General features: G+C 40.4%; 1 protein-coding gene across 1 annotated transcript in view; it reads left to right on the top strand.

The window, feature by feature from the left end:
• LOC110305069 (NACHT, LRR and PYD domains-containing protein 1a) overlaps positions 1 to 13,301 on the top strand; it is a 43,050-nt gene that overhangs the window by 9,402 nt on the left and 20,347 nt on the right. The window contains exon 2 of the mRNA XM_021176843.1: positions 6,076 to 7,756. Coding sequence (XP_021032502.1) covers positions 6,076 to 7,756 — 1,681 coding nt within the window. The remainder of the gene's footprint in view (positions 1 to 6,075; positions 7,757 to 13,301) is intronic.

Raw genomic sequence — 13,301 nt, 5'->3', positions numbered from 1 at the left:
CATGCCTGACCTAAAGCTGTACTACAGAGCAATTGTGATAAAAACTGCATGGTACTGGTATAACGACAGACAAGTAGACTCTATCATCTTTCTCAATGCTAAACAGCTTCAACTGGCTGTGAGACTACAACCAGTCTTCAACACATCAGAAGTCTGAGAACAACTAATATTATCTAAAATTATGAGGAGCACAAAACATAGCTGCCAAACTTGGCCAGTTTATAGAGACTGCTGATGATCTGGACAGTCCCTCATTCATCAAAACGTCGGAACATCAGTCTTCAGCCTTCATCACCTTGCATCAGAGGGCCTGGAAGACCTGTATGGGATCTTATGCTTCTTATATATAGTGGATAACTCCTATTTCTGATCATTTGTTGTAGCTGAATAAATAGAGAAGTCAATTCAGGATCATCCTGAATAAGTTCAGCAGTCTGTCTTTATGTGTGAAACAATGCTTTCTGCATATTGATAGTCAGTTACTATATTAAGAGACTCTTGAAAATCTGACAACAGAATGAAGATTGCATATAATTCAGATTTTTGAACTGAGTTATAGGGGCTCTCAACTACCTTACTTACATCTTCTGATTTATGTTCTGCCTTTCCTGATTTACTGGCATCAGTGTAAAATGTAGGGGTTCCAGATATTGGAGTTCCTTTTATTATCCGAGGGAGAATCCAATTAGTTCTTTTTATGAACTCAAGCCACTTGCTTTTAGGATATCTGTTGTTAATCTCTCTCAAGAAATTACTGCATGCTCTTTGCCAATATTCATCTTGTGCCCATAACAAGGCAATTTCTGCATTAGTAAAAGACACCACAATTTCAGCTGGATCCATTCTGACTAATTGTCAAAGTCTCATTTTTCCTTTTAGTACCAATTCAGAGACTTTCTCAGTGTAGGTTTTTAGTTTTTTTACTCTGTTTATGTGCTGAAAATATCCATTCTAAGATATAATCTTCCCACTGCATGAGAATAAGTAGAAGGTAAGATGACTAAGATGCAGGCCATCTTTGAATCAATTTCCTTTCTTACCATAGCTAACTCCTTCTCAGCCTCAGCTGATAATTTCCTTGGGCTACTTAAATCTTTATCACCTTGTAAGGTTTGAAATAACTTGCTTAGCTCTTGAGTGGCCAAGCCAATCGCAGGCCACAGCCAGTTAATATCTCCCAGTAACTTCTGAAAATCATTAAGGATCCTTAATTGGATTCTTCTGATTTGCTCCCTTTGTGGCCTAACCTTTTGCAGACTTATTTTATACCCTAGATAATTAATAGAATCTCCTCTTTGAATTTTTCAGGGGCAATTTGCAGTACCCAGCAAAACAAGTTGTTGGTTTCTTTTTTTTTTTTTTTTTATTACTTCATCAAACATTCTTTCCAGGACATTTATATCTGGATCAGCCAAAAGGTTGTCATCCATAAAATGATAAATAATGGATTGGGGAAATTGTTTGAAAATCATCTCCAATGGCTTTTGTAAAAATATTGACATGATGTAGGGCTATTTAACATTCCTTGTGGCAGGACTTTCCAATGATATCTTGTTATTGGGCAATCTCTATTGAAGGTAGGTATCGAGAAAGCAAACCTTTCCTTATTGTGTTCATGTAAAGGAATTGTGAAAAATCCATCTTTTAGATCACTCACTATGATAGCCCATTCCTTAGACACAAGGAAGGCAATGGGATTCCAGGCTGCAAGAAACTCATTGGCTGAATAATCTTATTAATCACTCAGATCTGTCAACATCCTCCATTTGCCCAATTTTTTTATGACAAATACTGGAGAATTACAAGGGCTGAAAGACTCCTTTATATGCTGAGCCTCCAGCTGCTCCTGGACTAACTGTTCTAATACCTGTACTTTTTCTTTTGTCATAGACCATTGATCAATCCAAATGGGTTGGTCAGTCAACCACCTTAGTGGTAAGGCTGTTAGTGTCTTATCAGCCCTGGCTCCTTTGGGTAGAGCTAAATTGTCAGCCTCTGCTATATTTTGTTTATGAACTGCTTGGGTAGTCTGTAACTGCCTTTGATAATGAACTCTTAACTAACTAAAAATTTTTATTAGGAGCCTGGCCGGTTTCATGGCCAGACACTGAAACCAAGGGGATATTAATTTGTGTTTTCCACTGTTGTAATAAATCTCTTCCCCCATAAGTTAATGGCTATATCAGCTACATATGGCCTCAATTTTCCTACCTGACCTTCTGGTCCTATACATTTAAGCCATCTGGTGCTTTGCTTTATTTGGAATAAAATTCCAACTCCTCAGAATTGGATGTCTACTTCTTGAAGTGGCCAACTTGAAGACCAAGATTTTAGAGAGATAATGGTGACATCTACTCCAGTGTCAACTATTCCTTCAATCTCAATATTGTTTACTTGCATTGTTAGTTTTTGCCTTTGATCCTCTATAGAAGTTTGCCAAAATATTCATTTTTGTCTCCCTTTTAGGTTCTTTGAGTTGTCTATAAAACTTGCCTCAGCCTTGTTATCTGGTCTCACAACATCTGTTTTTGAAGCAGTGACATTAAATTGTACTGAGGAAGAGTACTCTCTCTGCCTGGCATTGGGGCCTGTAAGAGGCCCCCTGGGAGATTTTTGGTAAAGTTCTGCCCCATTTGTCTGTTGTTGCTCTACATTCCGTAGTCAAATGGCGACCTTTGCCACATCTTTGATATACTCCAGAAGGCATAGGCGCCCTTTTGGAATTACTTTGGGTTTTTTTCTGCAGTTATTTCTGAGATGACCCTGCTCGCCACAATTAAAACATTTGAAATCTTGGGTTATCTCTGGGTGTCTAGTGGCAGCTTCTCCTATTACAGTCATATCAGGTGAGCAAGATACAACATCAGCTGTATGTCTAATATACTCATTGATTGATGTTGACCGCAGCTGCCCTAATAGAACCTAGTGGGGAAACCCCCACTCAACTCCCGATTTGGCATGCACCCAAAGAATCATGAATAGACTGCCCTGATGTAATTACATGAGGTAGTTTAATGACAGAGCACCGGACTGACATGCATCCCACACAGGAGATAATGGATGTCGGTCACGAGGCTCAAAAGCTAGGGGTTTTTATGGGGTAAGGGGCTTAGGGGTGTGGAATTCAGCATAGTGATACACTATTGGCTTATTCAAACATCAGCAGAAAAATTACATGTACGTGCAGGGTGTCAGAGTTCTGTGAGTTGTTGACTCAGTTCAGATAGCCCTGTTATGTCCTCACATTCCTCCTTATCTTATGGTCAAGCTGTTCCCAGGAATGTTTTAACTACGGGGCATACCCGGGTTTCTTTTTCTTTATTCTCAGCCCCAGGCAGCCTCTAGACTCACAAACAATCAGCAATTTCTGAGTACTTTATATGACTTACAGGTCTTGAATTTTCATCTTTCTTTCAGCCCTTGGTGGTCTGATCACTTCCTTGCATTCAGAATTTGCATTTTCAAAGGCTAAAGTCTCGATTATTGCCTTTCTTGCTGCTGAATCTGATACACTTCTTTCCACAGCTGAGGCCAGCCTTTGCAAAAAGTCAGGAAAGTTTTCTTTTGGACCTTGCATGACTCGAGTAAATGGTTCAAGTCTTTTCCCTGATTCTGTGAATTTGTCCCAGGCCTTTACGGCTGACAATCGACACAATGCCAGACTTTTTGCATCATATACAGCCTGCACCTCTACCTCAGCAAAGCGACCTTCACCAAGCAGATGATCTGGTGAAATCTCTCTGCCTCTGGCTCTCTTTTGTCATGCTATCTCCCTAGCCTTGTCTCTCCACCATAAGAACCATTGTAAATGTACAGCAAGTTCTGCTATTGCTCTTGCCATTTTTTCCAGTCTTTAGGGGATTACTCTATTTTTAATAGCCCAGGAACTCAAGATTTGTTTTACAAATGGCAAATGCATTCCAAAATTAGTGACACTTACCTTAAATCTCCTCAGTTCTAACACATTGCCATTCAAATTCCTGATAACCCAGTGGATGGTCATCTTCTGGAGGTCTTTGTTGTATACTAACCAGATAGACTAAAGTTTGTTTTCTAATAACCTTTGGTTGGCTTTCTCTAATTTTCCTTAATTGAAAATTTAAATTCCTCTCTTAAGGTCTTTGTACATGCTTCATATCTCTCCTTTTGTCACTCCTCTTGTTTCTTGACTTTTTAAAATTATTTTATTTATTTACGTTCCAGTCATTGCCCCCCCAGACTCCCTCCCACAGTTCCTCATCCCATTCTTCCTCCCCTTTGCCTCTGAGGGGTACCCCCTACCAGACTTTTCCCCCTTCCCTGGAGCCTCAAGTCTCTTAAGGATTAAGCGCATCTTCTCCCACTGTGGCCAAACCAGGCAGACCTTTGCTATATATGTGCCAGGGGCCTTGGACCAACCCATGTATGCTCCTGATTGGTGGCTCGGTCTCCAGCAGCTCCCTGAGGTCTGGGTTAGTTGAGGCTGCTGGTCTTCCTATGGGGTTACCCTCCCCTTCAGCTTCTTCAGTCCTTCCCCTAATTCAATGATAGGGGTCCCCAACTTCAGTCCAATGGTTGGGTGTAAGTATCTGCATCTGATTCAGACAGCTGCTGGTAGGGCCTCTCAGAGGCCACCCCTGCCAGGCTTCTGTCTGTAAGCACTTCAAAGCATCAGGAATAATGTTAGGCCTTAATGCTACACCATGAGATGGGTCCCAAGTGGGGCTGGTCATTGGACCACCTTTCCTTCAATCTCTTCTCCATTTTTGTCCCTGCAGTTCTTTTAGACAGGAGCAATTCTGGGTCAGGAATTTCAATTGTGGAATAGTAATCCAGTTCCTCCACTTGAGGCCCTATCTATCTACTGGAGACCCTATCTATCTCTTTGATTTCTAAGTGAAAAATTTTTTATACTTGTTTTTTGATTGGTTGATTGAGTTACTAATTGACTGACTGATTGATAGAATGATAGATTGATATCCTAGAATAATTTCAAATACCCCATATGGAAAAACTGGGTGTGAGATCCTGATTCCCCTGTCTCTTCTGAGTGATGAATTATAGAGCTACAGCACCATTCTCGGTGGTTTTTCAAACCTGTATATTAATTATAGTTCTGGAGGCTGAAAGTCTAAGACTGAAAACTACTTAGCCTCAAAAATGGCATATAAAGACAGACAGGTACCTGCAGAAAAGAAAGGTACCCCTTCCCACAATGGCTTGTCCATTTCTAGAAGAAAAAATATTGGTCAATTATTAAGAGGCCTGCCTCATGGCTCTAAATACACACACTAGACATGCATCCATTACTCCTGACTACCCCTTACTCCTATATTGGCAACTGAGTTTCAAACTGAGTTTCAAAGGGAACAAAATACATTCAAACAGTAGCCCAAAACAAGGCTTATTGTTACCAAAAATATCTGGAATACAGTAAAAAATACAGCCAAAATTGCAAGGCCTGGGAATAGTGGACCAAGTCTATGTCCTGAAACACAAGCTCTATGGCATTCCTAGACCTTCCTGTCAGACAGACAATCTCAGGACTTCATAATGATGTTGTCAGAACTACAACGGTAGATCCATGTGATCTGTCTGGAGCTCCACTATCAGTAATCTCCCCACTGCTCCATGGCCACCTACAGGGAGAGACCACAGCCACCAAATTACAGATGGGAAAGATGAGCTCAGTGGAGCTACTGGATTATCTCATAGGCTGAATGAAGACAGAGTTATGTCTGTGAACTCACCCTTTACTCTTAGCCTCAAGAGCATGTCTGGCACAGGGTAAGAAATCTATAAATGTCTGAGGCATGAATGAAAGTCAGACAGAATTATTATTAGTCACATGACCACTTGAAGTAAAATCTTCTACTCTAAATGTGCATTTTCTGCACTACACTGTTCAGAATATTCCAATGCTCACAGACTGTATGATGTACAGTTTAGACAGATGTCTAAATGCATCCAGATGATAAAGGATCAAAAAAAGTAGGGAGGAAGGAAGGAAGGAAGGAAAGAAGGAAAGAAGGAAGAATTGAATGAACACACAACACTAATGTATACACTTCTGTTCAAACTTTCTCTTCCATTTAGGAACCTTTCCAGAAGCACGTACGAAGCAAGTAGAAGAGGCTCTTTACCCTCTTTTAACATGTTCATCAAAAAGCAAGAATCTCTTCCAAAATTTCACAAAACTACTACTCTTTAAAAAATTGTGCCAAAGAGGCTCAGAAAACTTGGTCAGGGAAAGCTGGTATCCATGTGTACCAGAAGAAGGAGGACATATGACTGACATCCAAGACTTATTTGGCCCAAACTTAGGTACTCAGGAAAAGCCTCAATTAGTCATAATAGAAGGAGCTGCTGGGATTGGGAAGTCAACACTGGCCAGACTGGTGAAGAGAGCCTGGATGGAAGGCCAGCTCTACAGGGATCACTTCCATCATGTCTTCTTCTTCACCTGCAGAGAGCTGGCCCAGTGCAAGCAACTGAGTCTGGCTGAGCTCATAGCACAAGGCCAGGAAGTGCCCACAGCTCCCATTAGGCAGATCTTGTCTCACCCTGAGAAGTTGCTCTTCATTCTGGATGGCATAGATGAGCCAGCATGGGTCTTGGAGGAGCAGAATCCTGAGTTATGTCTTCACTGGAGTCAAACCCAGCCTGTGTACACTCTGCTGGGCAGTTTACTTGGGAAATCCATCCTTCCTGAGGCTTCCTTCTTGCTCACAACCCGTACCACAGCTCTACAGAAATTCATTCCTTCCCTGGAGCATCCATGTCAAGTGGAAGTCCTAGGATTCACTTTGTTTGAACGGAAAAACTATTTCTACAAATATTTTGGGAAGAAAAAAGGTGGAATTACTGCTTTTACATTAGTTAAATCAAACTCAGCGCTCCTGACTCTGTGTGAAGTTCCCTGGGTGTGCTGGTTGGTCTGCACTTGCCTGAAAAAGCAGATGGAGCAGGGTAGAGGGCTCTCACTGACCTCACAGACCACCACAGCCCTCTGCCTGGAATACCTTTCCTTGACAATCCCAGGGCAGCACATGAGGACCCAGCTCAGAGCCCTCTGCTCATTGGCTGCTGAGGGGGTCTGCCAAAGAAGGACCCTGTTCAGTGAAAGCGACCTCTGTAAGCAAGGGTTAGACGAGGATGCCATTGCCACTTTCCTGAAGACTGGTGTCCTTCAAAAGCAGGCCAGCTCTCTGAGCTACAGCTTTGCCCACTTGTGTCTTCAGGAGTTCTTTGCAGCAATGTCCTACATCTTGGATGATAGTGAGGAAAGACATGCTGATATGAAAAATGACAGAATTGTGGAAACACTGGTAGAATTGTATGGAAGACAAAACCTGTTTGAGGCACCCACTGTGCGCTTTCTGTTTGGTCTTTTGAGTAAAGAGGGATTGAAAGAAATGGAAAAGCTCTTTTCCTGCAGCCTTCCTGGAAAGACAAAGTTGAAACTACTATGGCACATCCTAGGGAAATCCCAACCCCATCAACCACCTTGTCTGGGTTTGCTCCACTGTCTGTATGAAAATCAGGATATGGAGCTCCTGACACATGTGATGCATGATCTGCAAGGAACAATAGTGCCTGAACCAGATGATTTGGCACACACAGTGTTGCAGACAAACGTGAAGCACCTGGTGATACAGACAGACATGGACCTCATGGTGGTTACTTTCTGCATTAAGTTCTGCTGTCATGTGAGGAGTCTTCAGCTGAACAGGAAGGTACAGCAGGGACATAAGTTGGCGGCCCCTGGGATGGTTCTGTGAGTATCTATCTAGACACAACCCACTCTTCAGATTCTCTGTGAATCCCATGAGCCGACATGTTCTGAATACTAGCAGCATCTTAGCTGGTTGTAGGATAGCAGGGTACAGGTCATAAGTAACCTCTAACTGCTGAATTGAATCATCTTTCTCTTCTTTCTTCTGTGTGCTTGATCATGGGATGGTGCCATTAACCGAGGTGAGGAACACGCAGCTTCTCTGATTCAAATCATCTTCACCCTTCACAGGGTTCCAATGACCACAGTTACTGATCTTCCCTCTTAACATGCTTTCTCTCTGAGAAACAGCTCATTTCTGTAGGCACTATCCCCTATCCCCATTAAAATAACCTTGGCCCTGAAATCTTTCCCATCACCTAAGAATGCATATCTATTATTGTTCCCATGGTTTTACTGCCCAGATAATATCTGTATGTGTCAATAAAGGCAGTCTGGCCCTGGCACTCACCTGAAAGGGTCCCTAACTTTCTGCCAATCCCAGCAGCAAGGTAGACTTCTCCCAGGGCTTGCCACCACTGTACAGCATAGCTTACTTGGTACCATATATATACTCCTTCCCTCTACATGATTTACCCTATAAATATTCATTAAGTATTTATTTTATACAATGGCCTACCAATCAATTACAAGAAGAGAAATAAAATTGCTATTCAAGAATCAGAGAAGTGGAGAGAGAGAACAGCCACCTACTCTAATTACATAGGGAGTGACTCTTGCCATGACAAAGCACATACCAGGTATCAGGGAAGGGAGTGTTTATGTAAGTGCCATCCCAGACTACTATACCCAGAAAAACTCTCAATCTCCATAGTTGGATAAACCAAAGTATTCCACGACAAAACCAAATTCACACAATATCTTTCCATGAATCCAGCCCTTCAAAGGATAATAAAGGGAAAATTCCAACACAAGGAGGGAAACTACTCCCTAGAAAAAGCAAGAAAGTAATTCTTCAACAAACCTAAAAGAAGATAGTCACAAGAACAGAATCCCAACTCTAACAACAAAAATAACAGGAAGTACAATTACTTTTCCTTAATATCTCTTAATATCAATAGACTCAATTCTCCCAATAAAAAGACATAGACTAACAGACTGGATGATTAAACAGGACCCAGGATTTTGCTGCATATAAGAAACCCACCTCAGGGACAAAGACAGACACTACCTCAGAGTAAAAGGCTGGAAAACAATTTCCCAAGTAAATGGTCCCAAGAAAGAAGCTGGAGTAGCCATTCTAATGTCAAATAAAATGGATTTCTAACCAAAAGTTATAAAAAAAAAAAAGATAAGGAAGGATACTTCATATTGGTCAAAGGAGAAATCTACCAAGATGAATTCTCAATTCTGAATATCTATGCTCCAAATGCAAGAGCACCCAAATTCATTAAAGAAACTTTACTAAAGCAGAAAGCACACATCGCACCCCACACAATAATAGTGGGAGACTTTAACACCCCACTCTTGGCAATGGACAGATCATGGAAACAGACACTAAACGAAGACACAGTGAAACTAGCAGACATTATGAACCAAATGGATATAACAGATATTTATAGAACATTTCATCCTAAAGCAAAAGAATATACTTTCTTCTTAGCACCTCATGGTACCTTCTCCAAAATTGACCATATAATTGGTGAAAAAACAAACCTCAACAGATACAAGAAGATTGAAATAATCCCATGCACCCTATCAGATCACCACAGACTAAGGCTGGTCTTAAATTCCAACAACAACAAAAAAAATGGAAAGTGCACATACACATAGAAACTGAACAACTCTCTACTCAATGATAACATGGTCAAGGAAGAAATAAAGAGGGGGCTGGAGAGATGGCTCAGAGGTTAAGGGCACTGACTCCTCTTCTAAAGGTCCTGAGTTCAAATCCCAGCAACCACATGGTGGCTCACAACCATCTGTAACAAGATCTGATTCCCTCTTCTGGAGTGTCTGAAGACAGCTACAGTGTACTTACATATAATAAATAAATAAATAAATCTTTTTTAAAAAAAGAAAGAAGAAAGAAAGAAAGAAAGAAAGAAAGAAAGAAAGAAAGAAAGAAAGAAAGACTTTTTAGAATTTAATGAAAATGAAGACCCATCATACCAAAACTTGTGAGACACAATGAAAGCAGTGGTAAGAGGAAAACTCATAGGTCTGAGTGCCTCCAAAAAGAAACTGGAGAGAGCTTACACTAACAGCTTGACAGCACACCTGAAATGTCTAGAACAAAGAAAAGCAAATACACTCAAGAAGAGTAGATGGCAGGAAATAATCAAACTCAGGTCTGAAATCAACCACATAGAAACAAAAAGAACTGTACAGAGAATCAACTAAACCAGGAGCTGGTTCCTTGAGAAAAATCAATAAGATTGATAAACCCTTAGCAGACTAACCAGAGAGCACAGAGACAGTACACAAATTAATAAAATCAGAAATGAAAAGGGAAACATAACAATGAAAACCATGGAAATTCAAAAAATTGGAAAATCTGGATAAAATGGACAATTTTCTAGACACATAAAAGGTGCCAAAGTTAAAACAGTGTCATATAAACCATCTAACCAGTCCCATGAGCCCTAAAGAAATAGAAGCCGTCATTAATCGTCTCCCAGTCAAAAAAAGCCCAGGACAAGATGGGTTTAGTGGAGAATTATATCAGACCTTTAAAGAAAACCTAATACCAATACTCTTCAAACTATTCTACCAAATAGAAACAGAAGGAACACTACCCAATTCAGTCTATGAAGCCACAATTACTCTTATACCTAAACCACACAAAAACCAAACAAAGAAGGAGAGCTTCAGACCAATCTCCGTTATGAACATTGATGCAAAAATACTCAATAAAATTCTTGCCAACTGAATCCAAGAACACATCAAAATGATCATTCACCACGATCAACTAGGCTTCATCCCAGGGATGCAGAGATGGTTCAATATATGGAAATCCATCAATGGAATCCACTACATAAACAAGCTCAAAGAAAAAAATACACATGATCATTTCATTAGATGCTGAAAAAGCATTTGACAAAATTCAGCATCCCTTCATGTTAAAGTCTTGGAAAGATCAGGAATTCAAGGCCCATACCTAAACATAGTAAAAGCAATATATAGCAAGCCAGTAGCCAACATCAAACTAAATGGAGAGAAACTGGAAGCAATCCCACTAAGATCAGGAACTAGACAAGGCTGCACACTCTCTCCCTATCTCTTCAACATAGTACTTGAAGTTCTAGCTAGGGCTTTTAGACAACAAAGGTAGATCAAAGGGATACAAATAGGAAGGAAAGAAGTTCCTATCACTATTTACACATGGTATGATAGTATACTTAATTGGTCCCAAAAACCCCACCAGAAAACTCCTAAAGCTGATAAAAAAATTTTTTTAAAGCCCTCAGCAAAGTGGTGGGATATAAAATTAACTCGAACAAATCAGTAGTAGCCCTCCTCTACTGAGAATAAACAGACTGAGAAAGAAATTGGGGAAATGACACCCTTCACAATAGTCACAAATAATATTACATTACTTGATGTGACTCTAACCAAGCAAGTGAAAGATCTGTATGACAAGAACTTCAAGTCTTTGAAGAAAGAAATTGAAGATCTCAGAAGATGGAAAGATCTCCCATGCTCATGGATTAGCAGAACTAATATAGTAAAAATGGCCATCTTGCCAAAAGCAATCTACAGATTCAATGCAATCCCCATCAAAATTCCAAATCAATTCTTCATAGAATTAAAAAGAGAAATTTGCAAAATCATTTGGAATAATGAAAAACCCAAGATAGCGAAAACTATTCTCAACAATAAAAGAACTTTTGAGGGAATCACCATCCATGAACTCAGCCTGTATTACAGAGAAATGGTGATTAAAAACTGCATGGTTTTAGTACAAAGTCAGGCAGAAAGATTTATGGAATAGAATTGAAGACTCAGTAATGAACCCACACACACAAACTTGATATTTGACAAAGGAGCTAAAACCATCCAGTGGGAAAAAGACAGTATTTTCAACAAATGGTGCTGGTTCAACTGGCAGTCAGCATGTAGAAAAAAGCAAATCGACCCATTCTTATCTCCTTGTACAAAGCTGAAGTCCAAGTGGATCAAGGAACCCCACATAAAACCAGATACACTGAAACTTATAGAGGAGAAAGTGGGGAAGAGCCTTGAACACATGGGTACAGGGGGGAAATTACTGAACAGAACACCAATGGCTTATGCTCTAGGATCAACAATCGACAAATGGGACCTCATAAAATTGCAAAGTTTCTGTAAGGCAAAAGACACTATCAATAGGACAAAAAGACAACCAACATATTGAGAAAAGATCTTTACCAATCCTACATCTGATAGAAGGCTAATATCAAATATATACAAAGAACTCAAGAAGTTGGACTCCAGAGAACCAAATAAACCTATTAAAAATGGGGTACAGAGCTAAACAAAGAATTTTCAACTGCGGAATATCAAATGGCTGAGAAGCACCTAAAGAAATGTTCAACACCTCACACCAGTCAGAATGGCTAAGATCAAAAACTCAGGTCACAGCAGATTCTGGCAAGGATGTGGAGAAAGGAACATTCCTCTAGTGTTGGTGGGATTGCAAGCTGGTACAAACAGTCTGGAAATCAGTTTGGCAGTTCCTCAGAAAATTGGACATAGTACTACCTGAGGACCCAGAAATACCACTCCTGGACATATACCCAGAAAATGCTCCAACATATAATAAGGACACATGCTCCACTATGTTCATAGTAACCTTATTTAGAATAGCCACGAGCTAGAAAGAACCCAGATGTCCCTGAACAGAGAATGGATACAGAAAATGTGGTACATTTACACGAAGGAATACTACTCAGCAATTAAAAACAATGAATTCATGAAATTCTTAGGCAAATGGATAGAACTAGAAAATATCATCCTGAGTGAGAAAACCCAATCACAAAAGAACACACGTGGTATGCACTCACTGATAAGTGGATATTAGCCCAAAAGCTCCAAATTCCCAGGATACAATTTACAGACCACATGAAGCTCAATAAGAAGGAAGACCAAAGTATGGGTGCTTTGGTCCTTCTTAGAAAGAGAACAAAATACTCACAAGAGTAAATATGGAGATAAAGTGTAGAGCAGAGACTGAAGGAAAGGCCACCCAAAGACTGTCCCACCTGAGGATTCATCCCATATACAGTTAATAAATCCAGACACTATTGTGGATGCCAAGAAGTGTGTGCTGAAAAGAGCCTGATATGGCTGTCTTCTGAGAGGCCCTGCCAGAGCCTTACAAATACAGAGGTGGATGTTAGCAGCCAATCATTGAACTGAATGTGGGATCCCCAATAGAGGAGTTAGAGAAAAGACTGAAGGAGTTGAAAGGGTTTGTAACTCCATAGGAAGAATACCAATATAAACCAACCAGACCCCCCCACAGAGCTCCCAGAGACAAAGCCATCAACAAAGGAGTACACATGGCTCCAGCTGCATATGTAGCAGAGGATGGCCTTGTCATGCT

Source organism: Mus caroli, chromosome 11, assembly GCF_900094665.2.
Source record: "Mus caroli chromosome 11, CAROLI_EIJ_v1.1, whole genome shotgun sequence".
NCBI lineage: Eukaryota > Metazoa > Chordata > Mammalia > Rodentia > Muridae > Mus > Mus caroli.
Note: the sequence above shows the minus strand (reverse complement) of the source record. Positions and strands in the feature narration are given on the sequence as shown.